This window comes from Triticum dicoccoides, chromosome 2A (assembly GCF_002162155.2).
Source record: "Triticum dicoccoides isolate Atlit2015 ecotype Zavitan chromosome 2A, WEW_v2.0, whole genome shotgun sequence".
Classification (NCBI taxonomy): domain Eukaryota; kingdom Viridiplantae; phylum Streptophyta; class Magnoliopsida; order Poales; family Poaceae; genus Triticum; species Triticum dicoccoides.
In genome coordinates, this window is record NC_041382.1 from 93,135,297 (window position 1) to 93,155,260 (window position 19,964).

Here is a 19,964-nt window from a genome sequence, read left to right on the forward strand (position 1 = left end):
GGGCCAGTGCTCCTCTGAGTGTTGGTCCAACCTGTCAGCTGTCGGTGGCCACCAGGGGCAACTCTGGGCTGGCCTACCCGTACCTAAGACAATCTGAGTGTGCCCTGAGAAAGAGATATGTCCAGCTCCTATCGGGATTTGTTGGCACATTCGGGCGGTGTTGTTGGTTTAGTTTTACCTTGTCGAAATGTCTTGTAACCGGGATTCTGAGTCTGATCGGGTCTTCCCGCTAGAAGGTCTATTCCTTCGTTGACCGTGAGAGCTTGTGATGGGCTAAGTTGGGACACCCCTGTAGGGATTTGAACTTTTGAAAGCCGTGCCCACGGTTATGGGCAGATGGGAATTTGTTAACGTCCGGTTGTAGAAAACCTGAAGTTGACCTTAATTAAAATGCATCAACCGCGTGTGTAACCGTGATGGTCTCTTTCCGGCGGAGTCCGAGAAGTGAACACGGTGTTGGAGTTATGCTTGACATAGGTTGTTCTAGGATCACTTCTTGATCATAGTTTCTCGATCGTGCTTTGCCTTCTCTTCTCGCTCTCATTTGCGTATGTAGCCACCATATATGCTAGTCGCTTGCTGCAGCTCCACCTCATACCTTTACCTTACCCATAAGCTTAAATAGTCTTGATCGCGAGGGTGTGAGATTGCTGAGTCCCCGTGACTCACAGATACTTCCAAAACCAATTTGCAGGTGCCGATGTTACCGAGCAGGTGACGCAACCAAGCTCAAGGAGGAGCTCGATGAAGGTCTTGTCCTTTATGTTGTTTCGTTCTAGTTGATCGGTAGTGGAGCCCAGTTGGGGTTGATCGGGGAACGTGTCGCATTTGGGGTTCTTCTTTTATTTTGGTTCAGTAGTCGGACCTTGATTGTATCTGGATGATGTAATATTTTATTCATGTAATTGTGTGAAGTGGCGATTGTAAGCCAACTATGTATCTCTTTCCCTTATGTATTACATGGGTTGTGTGAAGATTACCTCACTTGCGACATTGCTTTCAATGCGGTTATGCCTCTAAGTCATGCTTCGACACGTGGGAGATATAGCCGCATCGAGGGTGTTACAAGTTGGTATCAGAGCCTTCCCCGACCTTAGGAGCCCCCATTGCTTGATCGTTTTTAGCAGCCGTTGTTGAGTCTAGAAAAATGTTTTGAGTCATTTAGGAATTATATATCGGAGAGTTTAGGAATTCTTTTTACTCCCCAGTCCCTTCATCGCTCTGGTAAGGCTTCCTGACATAGAGTTTTGACTCTTAGCTTCTCAAATTTCACTAAATTTTTTTTAGGATCACGCGGGTATCTTGGAATCATTCTGATCGATTTGTGACGAGAACATTGTTCTTGGTGCCTCCTGTCATTTAGGGGTTGTGGCAGTGTCCCGGGGAGTTGAGCTCCGAGGTGTTGTCGTCACAATTTTATCGTTGCAGTTCTGGAATACCTGAGCTTAGTTCGCCGACATCGAAAATCTCTTTTATGCAGTTGTTGGTGAGATAACCTCGACGCCACCCAGTACTGGGGCGGGAGTTCGGGAGTATTGCCATAACTCGTATAACGGATGCTTTTCGAAGGTTGAGGTAGACGATTTCCGAAGGTTTCTTGGTTATGTGTTGAAGGATGGATACAGCTGGATGTAGGATTTGCTAGTTTGGGTGAGATATTATGCTTCCCCTGTATCCCCAACACCTGATTGCATAACCGGAAAATTTTGGGAGTTTCATAGGTGGGAACTCAAGTAGCTCTTAGGATATCTTTCCGACAGATATATGATATGAAATTGGGGTTCGACGTCTAGTGGTCCGCCTATCCACGGTTGGTTTTACAGTGGTCTCGTTGTGTCTTAAAGAGTCCTTGGCTATGCCGACTCGGGGACGCTTCATATGTCATGTGCACTGCCTTGTACATGATGGTGCTGTACGATCGAGCCCGTGTAGGCCCCACCACGAAAACTTCGGATGAAATCTCTATCATATGTTTGCTCTGGCTTATTCTGCAAGCCAATCCTTTGTTTTTGTTTTGAGCTGTGGTATTCGAGTTGCTTCAATGGCAAATGTTGATTCCATACCTTCCCCCAAATGGTGTTCTCATACTTCGATGTGAATACTAATCCTTCTCGATCATCGAGTTTGTCATTTCAATTTCTTGTCATCCGGTGTGTTTCTTTTCAAGTGGATCCGATCATTTCAACTTCTGCAAGATCAATTATCACTTCTTCTCAATGGTGTTTGTTTCATTGGTATCCAAGTTGCCTTTGTTTCCCACCCTTGTTTCTTCAAGGACTCATATATCTTAATCAAGTATCCTTTTACTCTTGTGAAGTCTCTCCATCCTTTTCCGTCAATATTTTTATCCGGTGATTCTCATGAAGATCATAACAGAGCTTCAAGTTCAACATTCGTCATTCTTTTCTTCTCCGGTGGATTCAATTCAAGCTTTGTTGATCATATTCCTTTCCTCGTTTTAAATGTTGTCTCATGCCGGTGCACCTCTTAATCATCCACTTCTCACTATTCAATTGTTCCGGAGTGCTGAAGATATCTCTGAAGGCTCGTCTTTTCATTCAAGATCCGTTCAAACATATCTTCGAGGACGTTCTCTCATTCAAGACTTTTTATTCAACCGGTGCAATCTCTCCTTCAAATCGTTCTATGGTGTATATTTTGAGTGGGCCCTAACCCACAGGTCTATTCCCAGGATCTTACCTGACTCTTCTTATTTCCCGGAGATATCCTCAAATTTCTTGTCAAAGTTTGATGTAAGAATGAATTATCATCAGTCAAATGTATTTCTCCAAGATCTTTCAAATTCTTTTCATCGTTGGCTCAACCTCTCCTCTTTTAATCATCCCGGAGTGTCTCAATAATTCTTGGTGGTGTTTTTTTTCATCGTCATTTGAAGACCGAAGAAGAGTTTTACCTCCATATCTTATCCGTTCTCTCAGAGATTCGTGGTTCTAATTCGAGGCCATCCTCTCATAATTGTTTTGATTGTGAGAATTCTTTTCACCTATCCGGAGCAATTCAAGAGTCTTCTCAGTTTGATTACCCAGAGTCCATCATTTCAGGCTTATTCATTCTCAGCTGTCAGTTATCATTCTCCTATTTTACCGGTCCTTCGTTCTAGTGATCTTCAATCGGCTTGTGATCTCTTCGTTCTCATGTTTCTAAATCCTCTCAATCTCTGTTCATTTTATAATTCTTCCCGATGTTTCTTTATCTTTTCTTCGTTCATTTTAATTCTTACGGTGGTTCGTTCAAGATTTCTCTTCCTCATCAATTTATTCGTTATTTCAATTCTACCGGTGGTGTGTTGAAGATTTTCTCAAGTTTATGTTATATCTCTCTTAATCTTTTCTACGAGAATAAGTGGTATGCCAAATCCGTTGCTTGTCATCAATTTAATTGGTGAAGGATACGCATTATGTAATTCTTATTCTTGTTTCATCCATGTGTTAATCCTTTCTTCCGGAATTTGTTCACAATGACTAATTCTCGTTGTCAATTCGTCATCTTCTGTTTTCTCCCGGAGTTCCAACCTCTTTCAATTATGTCACCACGAAGATCCATCTAAATCATTACAAGGTTTCACCTTGTGTTTTCAACTTCTCTTTTTTTGTTATCATTTTTGTTTATCGGAGTTCTTCATGGAGGCTCTACTTGATGGTTCATCAAGGATTTTAGTCCTTTTTTCGAATTTTTCATCGACATTCTTTCAGAGGAGCTCAAGCATTCTTCATCTTGCATTTCGAAGTGCAATTCCTTCATATCTCATCTTTTGAGGTGGTATTATGTCATTCTTGATAATTAGAGTTCATGTTTCATGAGTCACATGTTGTTAAGAATTAGGTATTTTAAATCCATCTATCTCTTCATTGGAATTATCTTGGGTTATATTTCACCAAAGCCTTCCCTAAGGATTGTTGCTATTTATGGTGCTTATAAATGATCCAAGTTCTTCATCTATCCTCTAGATGAAATAAGTTTCTCGTCTCCTTGTTCTTACCAATCAAATTCTTTCCCGTGAGTGGCAGGTTTTCATCTCTTAATTTGAGATGTACTCCACAAGACCATATCAAGCTTATCCTTTCGTTGTTGGTTTTCCAACAACTCCGCTCGACCCGTTTCCTAAGGATGCCTTCTCAAGCTCTTTTGTGGCATAAGATGGCATTTTCTTCTCCATTCTTTTCCAATTATCTATATTCTATTCTTTCGTTCCGGAGGCATTGTGATGTTGCTCTTTTCAACCATCATCTCGTGTGTCAAAGATCATGTTCTTTTCGTGCTTATCCTTTAACCGGATTGTGTGCCATTCTGCTCAAGTTCTTTTCGCCTTATCAAGCCTTGCATCTCTTTCAACCGGAGTGCTGTCTAAGATATTTCTTACTCCTTGTTCCATTCATTTAATACTTCCGGAGGCAATGTTTTGTAATGTCATCAAGTATCTTCTCATCTTATCAAGTTCTTATTCAATTTCTTTTCTTTTCAACCGAAGTGCTGTCCGAATTTGTAATTCCTTATTCCGCTTCCCTACCGGAGTGCTTTCAACTTCATTTATCTCCGTTGTATTCTTTTCTCGATATGGCTTAACCTTTTCAAGGTTCTTTGGTTTCACTCGTTTGTCAAAGGAGCAACTTAGTTTTACCTCTCCTTTTTCTCTTCCGTTGTCCCTCCCGTGCCATTCTAGATCTCGGGATGAGATCCTCTCGTAGTGGTGGAGTGTTGTGACGCCCCAAGACCGGAGCTTCAGATGCCTTCCAGGGTTTCTGGGTTTCGTCTTGTGATTTATTTGGTCCGTTGCATTTCATCTTTGCATCACGTGCATTGCATCATGTCATCATGCCATCATCTCATAAATCTTTTGCATCTCAACTAAATAAATTGTGTGGATCTTCGATCCATTTAAATCGAGGGAAGGGTGACTTCTCTTTATAACATATCCTCCCAATATTTTAGGGAGCTATATTAAACCATTCCATTTGCTTGGAGTCACCCACAAACACATATGCACCGTTCTTCAAATTTCCTTTTATCCTTCTCAACTTCCCCTTCTTCCTTTGGGGCCTTTTAGTAAAATTGAGTGGCAATTTTACTTTACCCATAAATGTTCCAAATCTGCCCATAAATCACATATATTGTGTAGGGTCACCTCCTATAATTTCAACCCATTTGGAGTTCATTTGAATGGGTTTCGAAATTCGAACTTGTCGAGTTAAATCCAACGCGTGTGGATTTTACTTCCTCTAAAAACCGCCAGGCCTTTTTGTCAAATTCCTCGTATTTTTGCGAGTCCGGAATATTATCCATGTGTCCAAATCCTATCCCTAACTCTTCCTTTCTTCTCTTTTTCTTCTTTGTTATTTTCTGTTTATAGAAAATAAGAGAAATAGGAGCCCAACCAGCCATCGGGCCACCTGGGCCTCCCATCCTCCCCGTAGTCCTCCAGGCCGGCCCAGTTTCCTTGCCCCTCTAAGGCCAGCCCGCACCGGCTCTAACCCTACCGATTCCCCTGCTCGATCCCTTCCCTCGTCCTCCCTCCAGCGCCGCCAGGAGATGGCCGCTCCGCGCTCGATCCCCTTTTCCCTCGCTTCGATCTCCCTCGTAGTGCCCCAGTCCTCGATCCCCTGTCTCTCCTGCCTGCCTTCGCCACGCATCCTCCATGCCTCGCCCCTCTCCGCTCGCGTTGCCCGCTGGCCCCGGCATACGTTGCGCCGGTGAGCTCCTCCCGGACTCGTTCCACTTCTCCTCACCTTGCGCCGCCCCTCTCCCTCGAGTCCTCGCCATGGACCTGCTCCCAGCGCCGGCGAACCCTCCAACTCTGCAGGGCTCCTCTCCTTGCGCGCCTGCAACCCCTGCATCACTCCCGAAGGCCACCCTACGCGCGACCCTGACGACTTGCTGCAGTCGTTCGCCGCCACAGGAGCCTCGTGTCCGGTTCCCTCGAGGTCCCGTGCTGCCGGACCTCTCCTGCACCTCCGCCGCACGCAGGGCCCCTCGTGCCTTTCACTATCGTCACCCGGCCAGATCCGGAGGTCTTCCGCTCCTTGCTGCCCGCTCACCCGTCCCGCTGCCTTCATCGATCGTCTCCTAGAGGAAGTGACGAGGCAGCCCGCAGCGCCTGTGTCTACCCGCGATCCCCTGCTCACATGCTTTCCTCCCGCATCACGCCCGTCCTCAAGCCCCGCCGTGAGACCCCGGTTCAAACCACAAGCATCAAAGTTCCACTACGGTCGCCGTATTTTTTTCCCACCAAGTGCAACGACTCTAAGTACCACTACCGTCGCCAAGACCAAGATGGCGCCAAAAGTACCAAAACAAATGGGAACGACTACCGAGGTCTCTCCAAGTTCGACCAAAATTGCCGTGTACAACTACTGTCGACTCGGATTACGCCAAGTACACCGTCGGCCTTGGTTTCGCCAAGACCACCTCGAGTACGACTTCACGACCGGAACACAAGTTCCTTGTATCACTTTCGTCACAAGAACCGAGTCCGGCATGTCCGATGACCCCAAGTACCATGACGCCCGAAGACATCGGATTCGTCAAGTTCATCCTTGCACACGAGTACGACTTCACGTTGTTGGGCCGAGTACCACCGATGACCCTGAACAACTATGAAATGTGTACAACTACTTCCAAACGAGAACGACTACTTCCACTACCGTCGTCGTGAGAACGCCTACTTCCCTCTACGAACGATAATCGTCCCCTTTGCACGCTCCGAAGGTATAACCCTGAGACGACGTCCGTGAACGAATGCTTGCGATGTTTGAGATGCTCATGTTTGCACTGTGTCCAATTTGTTACTCGTTTCTTTGTCGCCAACTCATGGGACACCTGGTATCCGGGAGCACCCCACCATCTTCTGCACGCAACCGCACACTTCTCCTTTGCATCGGTATCTCAATCGAGTTACCGGAACCAGAATGTTGCCGTGGAACCCCTTTCCTTTCCACCAAGGTGACAAATGCTTCATAATGCTCTTGTCAAGTTTTAATAAAAATTGCATAAACTTGTTCATGTCATCCGCATCATGATAACAACAATTAAAATGTTTAAATTGTTGTTGCTTTAAATTACTAAGGCATATGGGGATTTACCGGATTCGTTATTTGTCATATCCGGTCTCATTTAAATTGTTTAGATGGTGTAGTTTTGTTATGCCCCACCTCTTGCCATGTTTTAACAACATTTAATATTGTTGGGTACCTAAACGAGAGAGAACTAAATAATTGATGTGGTGTTCCGTCAATATGCAACTCGTTGCATATTGAGCTCCACTTAACTTGTAGTTTTGTTTGTGCCATTTGCCATGCCATGCATATTTAAACCGGACATGCATCATACTTGGTTGTGCATCATGCCATGCTTATGTGGTGGTTTTTTACTATGTTGTTTGCTTCTTTCTGGTGTTGCTTCTTCGGGTTAGTTCCGATAACGTCGCGTTTGTGAGGGTCCGTTCAACTACGACCGTTTGACTTCTTCATGGACTCGTTCTTCTTCCTTGCGGGATTTCAGGCAAGATGACCATACCCTCGAAATCACTTCTATCTTTGCTTGCTAGTTGCTCGCTCTTTTGTTATGCCTATGCTGCGATACCTACCACTTGCTTACCATGCCTCCTATATTGTTGAACCAAGCCTCTAACCCACTTTGTCCTAGCAAACCGTTGTTTGGCTATGTTACCGCTTTGCTCAGCCCCTCTTATAGCATTCTTAGTTGCAGGTGAAGATTGAAGTTTGTTCCTTGTTGGAACATGGAGATGTTGTTCCTTGTTGGAACATATTTACTTGTTGGGATATCACAATATCTCTTATTTAATTAATGCATCTATATACTTGGTAAAGGGTGGAAGGCTCGGCCTTATGCCTGGTGTTTTGTTCCACTCTTGCCGCCTTAGTTTCCGTCACATCGGTGTTATGTTCCCGAATTTTGCGTTCCTTACGCGGTTGGGTAATAATGGGAACCCCTTGACAGTTCGCCTTGAGTAAAACTCCTCCAGCAATGCACAACATTGGTTTTACCATTCGCCACCTAGCGACTCAAGGGTCATCTTTATTTAATCCCCCCCCGGGCCAGTGCTCCTCTGAGTGTTGGTCCGACCTGTCAGCTGCCGGTGGCCACCAGGGGCAATCTGGGCTGGCCTACCCGTACCTAAGACAATCTGAGTGTGCCCTGAGAAAGAGATATGTGCAGCTCCTATCGAGATTTGTCGGCACATTCGGGCGGTGTTGCTGGTTTAGTTTTACCTTGTCGAAATGTCTTGTAACCGGGATTCTGAGTCTGATCGGGTCTTCCTGCTAGAAGGTCTATTCCTTCGTTGACCGTGAGAGCTTGTGATGGGCTAAGTTGGGACACCCTTGCAGGGATTTGAACTTTTGAAAGCCGTGCCCGCGGTTATGGGCAGATGAGAATTTGTTAACGTTCGATTGTAGAAAACCTGAAGTTGACCTTAATTAAAATGCATCAACCGCGTGTGTAACCGTGATGGTTTCTTTCCGGCGGAGTCCGGGAAGTGAACACGGTGTTGGAGTTATGCTTGACGTAGATTGTTCTAGGATCACTTCTTGATCATAGTTTCTCGATCGTGCTTTGCCTTCTCTTCTCGCTCTCATTTGCGTATGTAGCCACCATATATGCTAGTCGCTTGCTGCAGATCCACCTCATACCTTTACCTTACCCATAAGTTTAAATAGTCTTGATCGCGAGGGTGTGAGATTGCTGAGTCCCCGTGACTCATAGATACTTTCAAAACCAATTTGCAGGTGCCGATGTTACCGAGCAGGTGACGCAACCAAGCTCAAGGAGGAGTTCGATGAAGATCTTGTCCTTTATGTTGTTTCGTTCTAGTTGATCGGTAGTGGAGCCCAATTGGGGTCGATCGGGGACTGTGTGACATTTGGGGTTCTTCTTTTATTTTGGTTCAGTAGTCGGACCTTGATTGTATCTGGATGATGTAATGCTTTATTCATGTAATTGTGTGAAGTGACGATTGTAAGCCAACTATGTATCTCTTTCCCTTATGTATTACATGGGTTCTGTGAAGATTACCTCACTTGCGACATTGCTTTCAATGCGGTTATGCCTCTAAGTCGTGCTTCGACACGTGGGAGATATAGCCGCATCGAGGGTGTTACAATGTACTACAGGTCAGAGGACGGATCATTTGCACACATGCATTATTGGATGAAACTCAAAGGGCAGCATGTGTGGGGACAACATGTGTCGGGACTCAAGCTAGTATCCTTGAATTTGATCTATTCATGAAAAACTTGTTGAACATCCGTTTAATCTTGTTAAATTTAACTATTGTTGTAGTAGACATAATTGCATGCTACAGATTTTGATGAATTCCGTCATGATTGATGAAAAGTCATCCGATTAGTTGAAATCCGATTCAAAAGCCATCCATGGTTGAATGGTGAAAGCGCCCCGCAATCTAAAAGAAAAAATAGGTTCAACACGTGCCGGTGCATTGAATCTGTATGCGGATAGCGTTGGATGATCGGCTTCCGCATCCGTGTGATTCTTCATGTCCACTAACGAATGCAGTGTTCGGTTGAGGGATGAGCGTTGCAGATGCCCTTATTACTGCTTCTGCTTGCCAATAATGAAATCGATGGAACCCCCGCCAGTAAATATGGTGCCGTAAGGTCAACACGCCATCTAGCACGAGCGTTGATAATTTCTGATCTGGCCACTCGCATCATCAAGCTTGCAATGTGCGTCGGCTTAACCAGTACACACATGTCACCTCAAGTCCACGCACGCTCTTCACTCTCTCCCCGAACGGGCGAGTGAGAGATGTAACGATCACACAACATCTAAAGAGGTGCAACTAATACGCGATCTAATCGAACTTCGACAAATCATGAGTGTGTGGTAGCACCGCCTAAAAAAGAGAGTGTGTGGTAGGAGTACGTACGACGAGGGCGTAGCCGGTGACGGTGGCCCAGGAGTTGCCGAGCGTAGCGCCGGCGAGGTGGACGTTGCCGAGGTGGCCGGAGAACATCACGGACACCAGCGGGATGCCGTAGTAGGACATGTTGGTCAGGACCATCGGCACCGCGAACCGCAGCTGCGCCCATGCCTCCTCCGTGTCGATCAAGCGGTGTAACCACGCCGGCGAGCAGGGATTCTCCTCGCCGCCCTTGCCATCGGCGGGCTCGCAGGCACCGAGCAGCGGAGCCGAAGCCGAAGACATGCCGGCCCGCCGCACGAGATGGGAGAAGAGCTCGGTTGATTTTGTGGTGTCTGGTGCCGATGGCGATCAGCGAGATATAGCGACGTGGACTGGAGATGTAGTAGCGGATAGTAGCGGGTGAGCCGCCTAGACCCCTTTTTTGTGCGGGGCCGGTGGGCTGCGGAATGTGGAACGGATGGTGGTGGAGAAAAGAAGAAGATCGGGCGTCGTACACATTTGGCGAACATTTAATGCTCCAGTGTTCAGGGCAGTGCGAAACTGTACTCCTACAAATCCAAACGTTTTCGTGGCGTGCGTGCGAAACTGTACTCCTACAAATCCAAGCGTTTTCGTGGCGTGCGAAATAGTAGTAGTCAGCGGCGGCGCCAGGGGTATTCACCTGTATTCATGTGAATACCCAAAATTTGGCCCAAACAAATTAGTAGATGTCTTCATTCAACGGCCCACAAGCCGACAGCCCACAAAACATGCCGGCTACAGGCCTACAGCCCAGCCGACCACCTCGTTTCATTGATTCGTTCGACGCCAATCCATTCCCCAACCTAACCTAGCGCGAGCGGCGGCGGCGGCGGCGATGTGGCCAGTACTGCAAGCAGCGGCCAAGGGCCAACGGAGCCGGCGACGGGCGACCAGGTTCCATTCTCCTTGTCGATGTCTTCTCTTAGTTCTCTAATTCTCTTCCCCTAAGGCCCTAGGTCCCAGTCAGTTCCTAACTTCCTATGGCGTATAGATTAGAACGATCCACCACTAGTTTGCTAGATTACAATTTTGGTATTTTAATGTAGTTTGCTGGAACAACCAGGTTGCTACTTGCTAGTACATCTAGTTTGCTAGAACGACCAGGTTGCTAGCAGTACTAGTTGGCTAGATTGCAATTTTGGTATTTTAATCTATCAATTTTCAGAGGGTATAACAGTTTTGGTAGATTGCTGATCTATTTTTTTTCCTGACCTTGTATCATAGATGAAGAAGGGTGTTAGCATATTTGCATTGTGGGAAAGCGCTTCGAAGGCAAAGAAAACAGGTTCCACATCTACTGATCTATATCAAATCCTTTGCTGGTTTGTAATCTTTCTTAAATGCTAGAGATATTGCCGCAATGCCATTTTGTTACTATTATGCATATATGGCAGTAGTACTGGCATATGATCATTGGCTCATTGCCGTCGGTATTGATTCTGCCAGTAGCTACTGCTAGTGTTGAAAGTGTTGTGTTGTTTGGTTCATATACTACATTTAGAGCAAAAAAAAATTGGATAAATACCCAACCTTCATTTCCTGGCGCCGCCACTGGTAGTAGTACTATCAAACATTTCTATATCTATACTACTATTAAACAATCCAACTAATTCTTTCTTAAAGCCACACGACAGATGTACACAGTTTAATTAGCATCGTACGATTAGGCCCATTAAACTTAATCTAACAGCTAGCCTTAATCTAATCTGTTCTTTCGTGTGCGCTTAGTAATTTAAGTTGGCTGACCGTGCTTCACCGAATCACCGTAGAGGATCTGTCACGCACCAACTCAATCCCTACAGTCACGCAAAGAGTAGAAAAAAAAGAGGAAAGTGATCTCAATCAGAGCCCCGCGCTCGCTAACTGCCCCGCGAGGCCGCCTGCCCTGGCCACCGGACGAGTGTAGGTCACCCACGCCACATGCGCCGCCGTCTGACCCTCCTCCGCCACCGCAGAACCGACGAGTGCGCCGGCAGCACCTCCCATCCCCTCCTATCATCTTCCCTATCCCAACACCGACGAGGTAGAGCCCGATGAGCTGAGACGGCGCCCTCTCGCCAGGCACGCCCTTGACCCGGACGGCACCGTCGAGCCCGTGGCCCTCCTCCCCAGGCCAGCAAGATCCGCCCCGTCCCCCCACATCGGCCACCATGGCCGTCCTCCTCTGCACCCAAGGTTAGTCCATAAGCACCATGTGCATTAGAAGGTTTGAGCCGGCGATTCAGCTTGCGGCAACCCCCAGTCTTTGATCTGGTTTGTTGTTCATCTTAGATGATTTTTTCTCTGGAAAATATTTTTTTCTTGCGTCTCATCTTAGGTAATTTGGATGGCCCCGTCTCTCACGAATACAATGAGCCGCACGCGCTAGGCGGAGCGAACAGATCCAACCACGTGGGTGGCGGTGGCGGCAGTGGGACCGAGGAAGAGACCTGCGTCCGGCGGTCTGGAGCATGCTGATGGCCGCGGCGGGAACGGCCCATGCCCGCCAATCTGCTCCTCAACTGCGGCATGCCCCCTTAGTCAAACTCTAGAGCCTTTTCCCGAACATATTGGAGATCGACAAGAATGGCGGCGACCGCAACCACGACCAGCGGCAAAGGAGAAACTGACCATGAACAATCGAGTCCTGACAGCGCTGCTCGTGTTGGACTCAGCTGTGCTCTCGGTGCACCGCCGATGGTTGATGGTGCTCGAGACCGAGAACTCCGTGGTCAGAGCCACCGGCGGCGGCTGAGTAAGGGCACTGGTGCGGTCAAGGTACATGTAGAATCAGGGGAGAGAGGGGTGGCGGCTGGGATAGAAAGATGGCCTGGTATTGTATTCTATTGGAGTTAGGGTTTCCTGTACAAGGGGGCAGCACATATATAGGCTGCAGGGTTACATGGGCCACATGGGCCACATGGGCCATAAGCGCGCACACACACACACACACTGAAATACAGATAAGACACAGCCCAACACTCCCCCTCAAGAGGGATGATAGATATCTATCATGCCCATCTTGTCACAAGCAAGATTGTTCTCCCTGGTTCCCAAACCTTTTGTCAAACAATCGGCGACTTATTGTCCAGAGCTCACATGAGTTATCTTGATGATTCCTGCATCCAGTTTCTCTTTGATAAAGAATCTGTCTATCTCCACATGTTTTGTTCTGTCATGTTGCACTGGATTATTAGCAATGCTGATTGCAGATTTGTTGTCACACCACACATTCAGAGGATCTTGTCTGAGCACTTTCAGCTCAAGCAGAAGGCCTCTTACCCATAACATCTCACTCAGCCCTTGAGACATTTCCCTATACTCAGCTTCTGCAGTTGATTTTGACACCACCGGTTGTTTTTTGCTTCTCCATGATACCAAATTTCCACCAACAAACACACAATAGCCAGAGGTTGATCGTCTATCATCAAGACAGCTAGCCCAATCAGCATCGCTATAACCGTCAACATTCAAATGGCCATTACTCTTGAACCAGAGTCCCATACCAGGGCTGCCCTTTAGATACCTCATGATTCTATAGACTGCATCAAGGTGTCCACTTCTGGGGTCATGCATATATCTACTTACTACACTTACTGCATATGTAATATCTGGTCTAGTGTGACACAAGTACAGAAGTTTGCCAACCAATTGTTGATATTTTGCTTTGTTAACTTGTTCACCCATCTGTGCTGTCAATTTGTGATTTTGTTCAATGGGAGTTGGGGCTGCTCTACATCCAAGCATTCCCATATCACTTAGGAGCTCTAAGGTATACTTCCGTTGAGACAGGGCTATTCCCCTCTTTGATCTTGCAACTTCGATACCCAGGAAATATTTTAGCTGACCAAGATCCTTAACTTCAAATGCTTTGCCTAGGCATTTCTTTAGTCTTCCAATCTCCTCTTCATTGTCTCCCGTTATTATGATGTCATCCACATATACTGCAAGAATAGTAATCTGTTGCTTGGAATGTTTATAGAAAACAGTGTGATCTCCATTGCATTGTTTATACTCCATACTGCAAACTGCTTGCCTGAACCGGTCAAACCAAGCCCTTGGCGATTGCTTCAAACCATAGAGAGATTTTCTCAATCTACAAACCTTCCCAACAGTCCCAGGTGTAGAAAGTCCAGGAGGAATTTCCATGTAGACTTCCTCTTGTAGATCTCCATGTAAAAAGGCATTTTTTACATCAAGTTGGTGTAGTGGCCATCCAAAGTTAGCTGCACATGAGATTAGAATCCTCACTGTATTCATCTTTGCAACTGGGGCGAATGTTTCGTCATAATCAATACCATACGTTTGGTTGTACCCTCTGGCTACCAGTCTTGCCTTGTAACGCTCAACCTTACCCTCAGGATTCTGCTTCACTGTGAAGATCCACTTACAACTGACTGCCTTCTTCCCATACGGAAGATTTGCTAGCTCTCATGTTTTGTTCTTTCTCAGGGCCTCCAACTCTTCCCTCATGGCTTCACACCACTTTGGATCTTGTCTTGCTTCTTTCCAGTCTTTAGGAACAATCACGGTTTGAAGTGATGCGACAAATGCTCTAAATGAAAGTGATAGGGCTTCATAGGTGACATAATTACTGATGTCATGCTCAAGATTGCCCTTGCTCAAAGTTTTCCTTGCTACTTCCTTCTTGAGAGCAATTGGCAGGTTAGGTGATGCTTCTTCAGTACTTGAATTTTCATATGACTCCAGTTCAGATGAGCTTCCTGTCGCTTGAGTTTCTTCTGACTGCTCCCCTTGTTCCATAGTTTATTTTGACTGCTCCTCATGCACTTGTTCCTCCACACCTCTCTTCCTTCTTGTATACACCTGAGGATTCCTTTCCTCATTTGGTCTCTGCCACCTCTGCTGTTCATCCCCATCAACTACAACTGGAATGAAGGATCCCACTATTTTCGGGGTTGGTATTGGCTGCTCCTTGTCGCCATTGGTGCTGCACTCACCACTCAAGTTGCACTCCCCCTCTTGACCACCCTGCATAGATTGTGAGTGGTCAAGTTCTTCGAATAAAGTGCTGAGATCTGTCTTCTCACCATAGAAAGGCTCAGATTCTTGAAAGGTGACATCCATACTTACAAATGTGCGCCTTTCAGCAGGACTCCAACACTTATAGCCTCGCTGCCCTGCAGGATATCCAACAAATATGCATTTTACAGCTCGTGGATCCAGCTTTCCCACTGCTGGTCTGTGATCTCTAACGAAGCAGGTGCACCCAAATAACTTCGGAGGAACTGAGAATTTGTTCTCCCCAAATAGCATCTCACATGGGGACTTCATACCAAGCATTTTTTAAGGCATCCGGTTGATCAGGAACGTTGCAGTCATGACAGCTTCACTCCACAAGAATTTTGGCACATTCATGGTGAACATAAGTGATCGAGCCACTTCTAAAATGTGTCGGTTTTTCCTTTCTGCAACACCATTCTGAGCAGGGGTATATGGACATGATGTTTGGTGCATTATGCCTTGTGCTAACAGGAAACCTCTAAATTGCTTGTTTACATATTCAGTTCCATTGTCAGATCTGATCACCTGCACCTGCACATTGAATTGGTTTCGCACATAGGCATAAAACTCCTGAAAACATTGGAATACCTCATCTTTATGTCGCATGAGGTACACCCAAGTCATGCGAGTGTGGCAGTCTATAAATGTCACAAAATATTTCATTCCACTAACAGAAACAACAGGACATGTCCACACATCAGAGTGAATCAGCATAAACGGGGATATACTCCTTAGCCCCTTACTCAAATATGAGATAATTGTGTGCTTTGCATATTCACATGCATCACACACAAGCTTACTCTTGTCTACTCCACGCATTACATCAGGAAATATCTTACTCATCTTATCAAAAGCCATATGCCCCATGCGACAGTGATGGATCATCGCCATTGTCTCACTTACTCCAACTAGTACAGCCAAAATACGACTAGCACCAGACCTAGACACATCACGATCCATATACCACAATCCACTACGCCTGGTTCCTGTCCCAAGTTTCCTTCCAGTCATCCTCTCCTGAATCAAACATATTTTCTTATCAAGAGTTATTCGGAAATCTATCTGATCAATCAAAGCACTTAGAGAAAGCAAGTTCACAGGAAAAGCTGGAACATGTAATACATCAGATAATTTAATAGTGGGTGTACATTGAACTGATCCAACTCCTTTAATTGGTTGTGAGGTGCCATCAGCAGTTTGTATTGTTTCACAATGTGTAATTGGGTACTGAATATATGATTCAAACTCAGTTGAGGTACCCGCAACATGCTTGGATGCTCCAGAATCTAATATCCAATCTGGAAGGAAATCATGTGTGGATATAGATGCATTTGCAAAGTTACCTTCCCCTGTGTAGACAAAGTGGGCAAAGTTCCCGAAGGTGTTGTCCTCCTGGCTTCTACTCTTCGACTCCCCTTGAGAGGTTGTTGACGTCCCTTCTTCTTGCGTTGCCAAGTTAGCCAAGTTTGCTTTGAAGCCACTGGAATAATTCGAACCCCTCGAGTTACCTCTGCCTCTAACTCCCCGGTATCCACCTCGGCTGTAACCTCTTCCCCTACCACGTATTTCTCTGCGTTGTGCTGTGCAATTGATGCTTATGTGACCTTTCTCTCCACAGTTGAAGCACTCTCTTGTCTCCTTCCATTCAGACACAGTAAATGCTGAGCGAGATGCATTCGCTTCTCCAGTCCTGGTCAACTTCAACCTGACCTCCTCCTGTGCCATTGCTGCAACTGCCTCCTCAAGCGAGGGGAGCTTTGGCTGATGAAACAACCCAGCACGCCTTCCTTCAAATTCTGAGCTAAGTCCCTTCAAGAATTTCATCACTCTCCTACGCTCTACCCACTTCTTAGTAGCAACTATACATTCTGAATGTGGTAACTCCAGTGGATCATAGTGGTCTAAGTCAGCCCACAAATGCTGCAATTCTGCTACATACTCCATCACCGACTTATCCCCTTGTTTTAGCTCATTTACTCTATCCTCAATCTGCGCCATAAGCATTATGTTCCCTTTCCCGGAGTACAATGTTTCCAGGGTTTTCCATACCTCTGCTGCATGGGGAAGAGTCTCCACAGCTGCTGCAATGGATGGGGTCAAGGAGTTCAGCAGCCATGCCACCACCAGAGAGTCAATGACACTCCACTTCTTCCACTCTTCACTTGCCCTATTCGCCGGTTCATCTACTTCCCCTCTGACATAGCCTTCCAGCCCCTTTGTCCTCAATATTAGCAATGCCCTTCTGGACCAGCTTAGGTAGTTTGTGACCCCTTCCATCTTGATTTCATTTGGCATCAGTTCTATTTTCTGTATCACCTCAGGCTGAGGAACAAGCGCACCTGGGGAAGCCACACCCTCTGCCTTGACAGTGATGAGCTCAGCTAGCTTCTCCAACGCCTTTACCAACCCCTGGTTGTCCCCCATCTTTCCAATCTTGAATCACACCACTAGCAACCTCCAGCAACCACTGCTCCCCACTTTCACCTCTCTACTACCTCCTCCCCTCAGATCTGGGATTCCACCTCTCCTTCTTCCACACAAGCCTTCTCCTCTCAGACAATCGCCAGCAAGCACAACCAGCCAACCACCATCACCACTGCTGGGATTGGGAACCCAAGCTCTGACACCATGTAGAATCAGGGGAGAGAGGGGTGGCGGCTGGGATAGAAAGATGGCCTGGTATTGTATTCTATTGGAGTTAGGGTTTCCTGTACAAGGGGGCAGCACATATATAGGCTGCAGGGTTACATGGGCCACATGGGCCACATGGGCCACATGGGCCATAAGCGCGCACACACACACACACTGAAATACAGATAAGACACAGCCCAACAGTACATCTCATCCCTCTCTCCCTGCCTCCCTCCCTCGCTCTCTCGGCCCCAGCGGGGTCGCCATTAGCCCGTGACCATGGACCAGCGGTGAGCTGGGGACTCCGTCCGCGGGGAACAGGGAGCACTGGTGCTCTGCTGGCGAACGCTTGTTGCGGGGACATGGAGATCTCCTACGATGGGGAATGGAGAGAGCTTTGGTAGATAGACCTGTTCTCTCTGGATGCGAACAAAATTTATCACTCTTGGATTTTTTTTGTGTGTGTGTCAAATAGTAGAGAGGAACGCTGCTGGTGAGAGGATTCTTATCACTACCAGCAGATCAAGCCTTCCCATGAGTTTGTTGCCAAGGATTTGCATGGCGTGAAGTGGAGGTTCCGCCATTATAAGAGGTGAGATCAGTGTTGTTGTACTGCTTGATCAGGAGTATGGTATGCGACACTATATTTTGATGTATACTACAGTATTATTTTGTTGTTGGTAAACATTATTTCCATCTAATATTTTTTCAGAGGCAGAGAAAATTATTTTGTAGGCTTTTAAACTAAGCACAAAAATAAGACATGTCCTGCGTCAAGGATAGCAATTATAATATGTAAAGGTCAGTAAAGAAGTATGCACATAAAATGCTATTCTTTTTCAGTTGGCAACATTGCATACAGAATTTGAATCTTAATTATTGGAATTCGTTGTTCCATGTTGGAAGTTCCTGAAGAGCTTGAAATAATCCATTTTGTATGGGACTTGACAATCCACCTATACCAAATAAGATTGTTTCCGGAGCCTGACAGCTAAAATGCATTGTTTTTTTTAGATTTTCACCTTCGGGTAAGCATGACATGGTGATTAAAACGTTTCTTAGAAAATGAACTCATAATGAGAAGTTATGTTATAATTAAGATGGATTAAGGGTTGTGCCTTTTTAATTATTCAGCATGAATATATAGCAGGCTGGTTCAGTGATCATCTGTGAACTAAAATTATACTCTTTTGTTCAGGTAAGATGGGAGGATGGCACAGGCTGTACTACCAAATTAGACCATCTCCATGGGAGATCGAGATTGTTGGTGGTTCAATCTCTACTGCTCAGTGTCTAGCACTATCAATGACCTGCAGACACAAACAATGTTGGAACCTTTCCTTTATTACTCCAGGACCACCCAAGTTAATGGTTCTACATCTATTGTAGATTATATATGTATGAATCCTGTCTCTGGCAGCATCAATGACTTGCAGACACAAACATTCATATACTTCTATGTGTAAAATTAAACCAATTGTGATTAGTATAGATTGTTGTATTGTTCCTTGGACCGGCATAGTTATAATTGACATTGTTCTACGTGTTAAGGTTGATGTTGATTTGTGAATCTTGCGTTATTATCATGTATATATGACATGAGCTTGTTCCTATAAACCAGATATTATCGGATGCCTTTTTCCCTGTTTGTTTTTGGGAAAATTTGTGGTTCATCATGTAAGAACCATGAACAAGCATATTAGGATTATCCTTGCGATAGTGTATGGCCCTTAATTAATCAATTATACTGCTGATAAAGTTTAATGTTTGGGACTCATTTAGTATGTTCCTGTTTTCCATTTTGTCCCTCTGTTCCAAGCTTGTGTCTCTACCATATCCATTTGTCCAATGCTTAATTGTATCACAAGTCCTGTGAAGTTTGCATTATAAAATAGACATTCTGGATTTTTTTATTCCATTTTTTACTATACACAGACCAAATAGCCTATGCCCATAAGTTCTCTATGGAGAAGTTAATCAAGTATGTTTTTATTTTATTCCTTGCAAATGGTTGGTAGAAGTTCATACAGTTAAACCTACGGCGTCGGGTTTTGGAGAGATCCGCCCCCTACCGAACTGAACTAAGAGCGCTTTAAATTATTGAAGTACAGGTAAAAGGAGATATATACTCTTTCTACAACTACATTAGTATTAGTACCGACATACATTAAATGGAAAGTAGCTAATGTAAAATTTATTTTCGAATGGCCCATTCGCATAATACGAACATGCATGGTCTGGTCAGTGGATTATGAAGTGAGCAGTTTATTCGGTTTTATTTTAGTTCTTGTAAGGGGTTTGTAGAAACTCATCCAGTCGACTGCTTTTGATGTGCAACATACACATACTACAGTAATTTTTCTTCTTCTAAAAAACCCATCTTATTATG

At 45.5% G+C, this 19,964-nt stretch overlaps 1 protein-coding gene and 1 long non-coding RNA gene across 2 annotated transcripts in view; one reads left to right on the forward strand and one right to left on the reverse strand.

The window, feature by feature from the left end:
* The window catches only part of LOC119353549 (protein DETOXIFICATION 18-like), a 12,627-nt gene extending 2,316 nt beyond the window's left edge, over window positions 1–10,311 (reverse strand). Inside the window, exon 1 of the mRNA XM_037620169.1 lies at window positions 9,923–10,311. Coding sequence (XP_037476066.1) covers window positions 9,923–10,201 — 279 coding nt within the window. The 5' untranslated portion in view covers window positions 10,202–10,311. The remainder of the gene's footprint in view (window positions 1–9,922) is intronic.
* A 407-nt stretch (window positions 10,312–10,718) lies between these two features.
* Window positions 10,719–19,125, forward strand: LOC119353550. Its single transcript, XR_005170456.1, has 3 exons — window positions 10,719–10,834; window positions 11,165–11,225; window positions 18,774–19,125. It is a non-coding gene; the product is annotated as an uncharacterized LOC119353550 (long non-coding RNA).
* The last annotated feature ends 839 nt before the right edge of the window (window positions 19,126–19,964 follow it).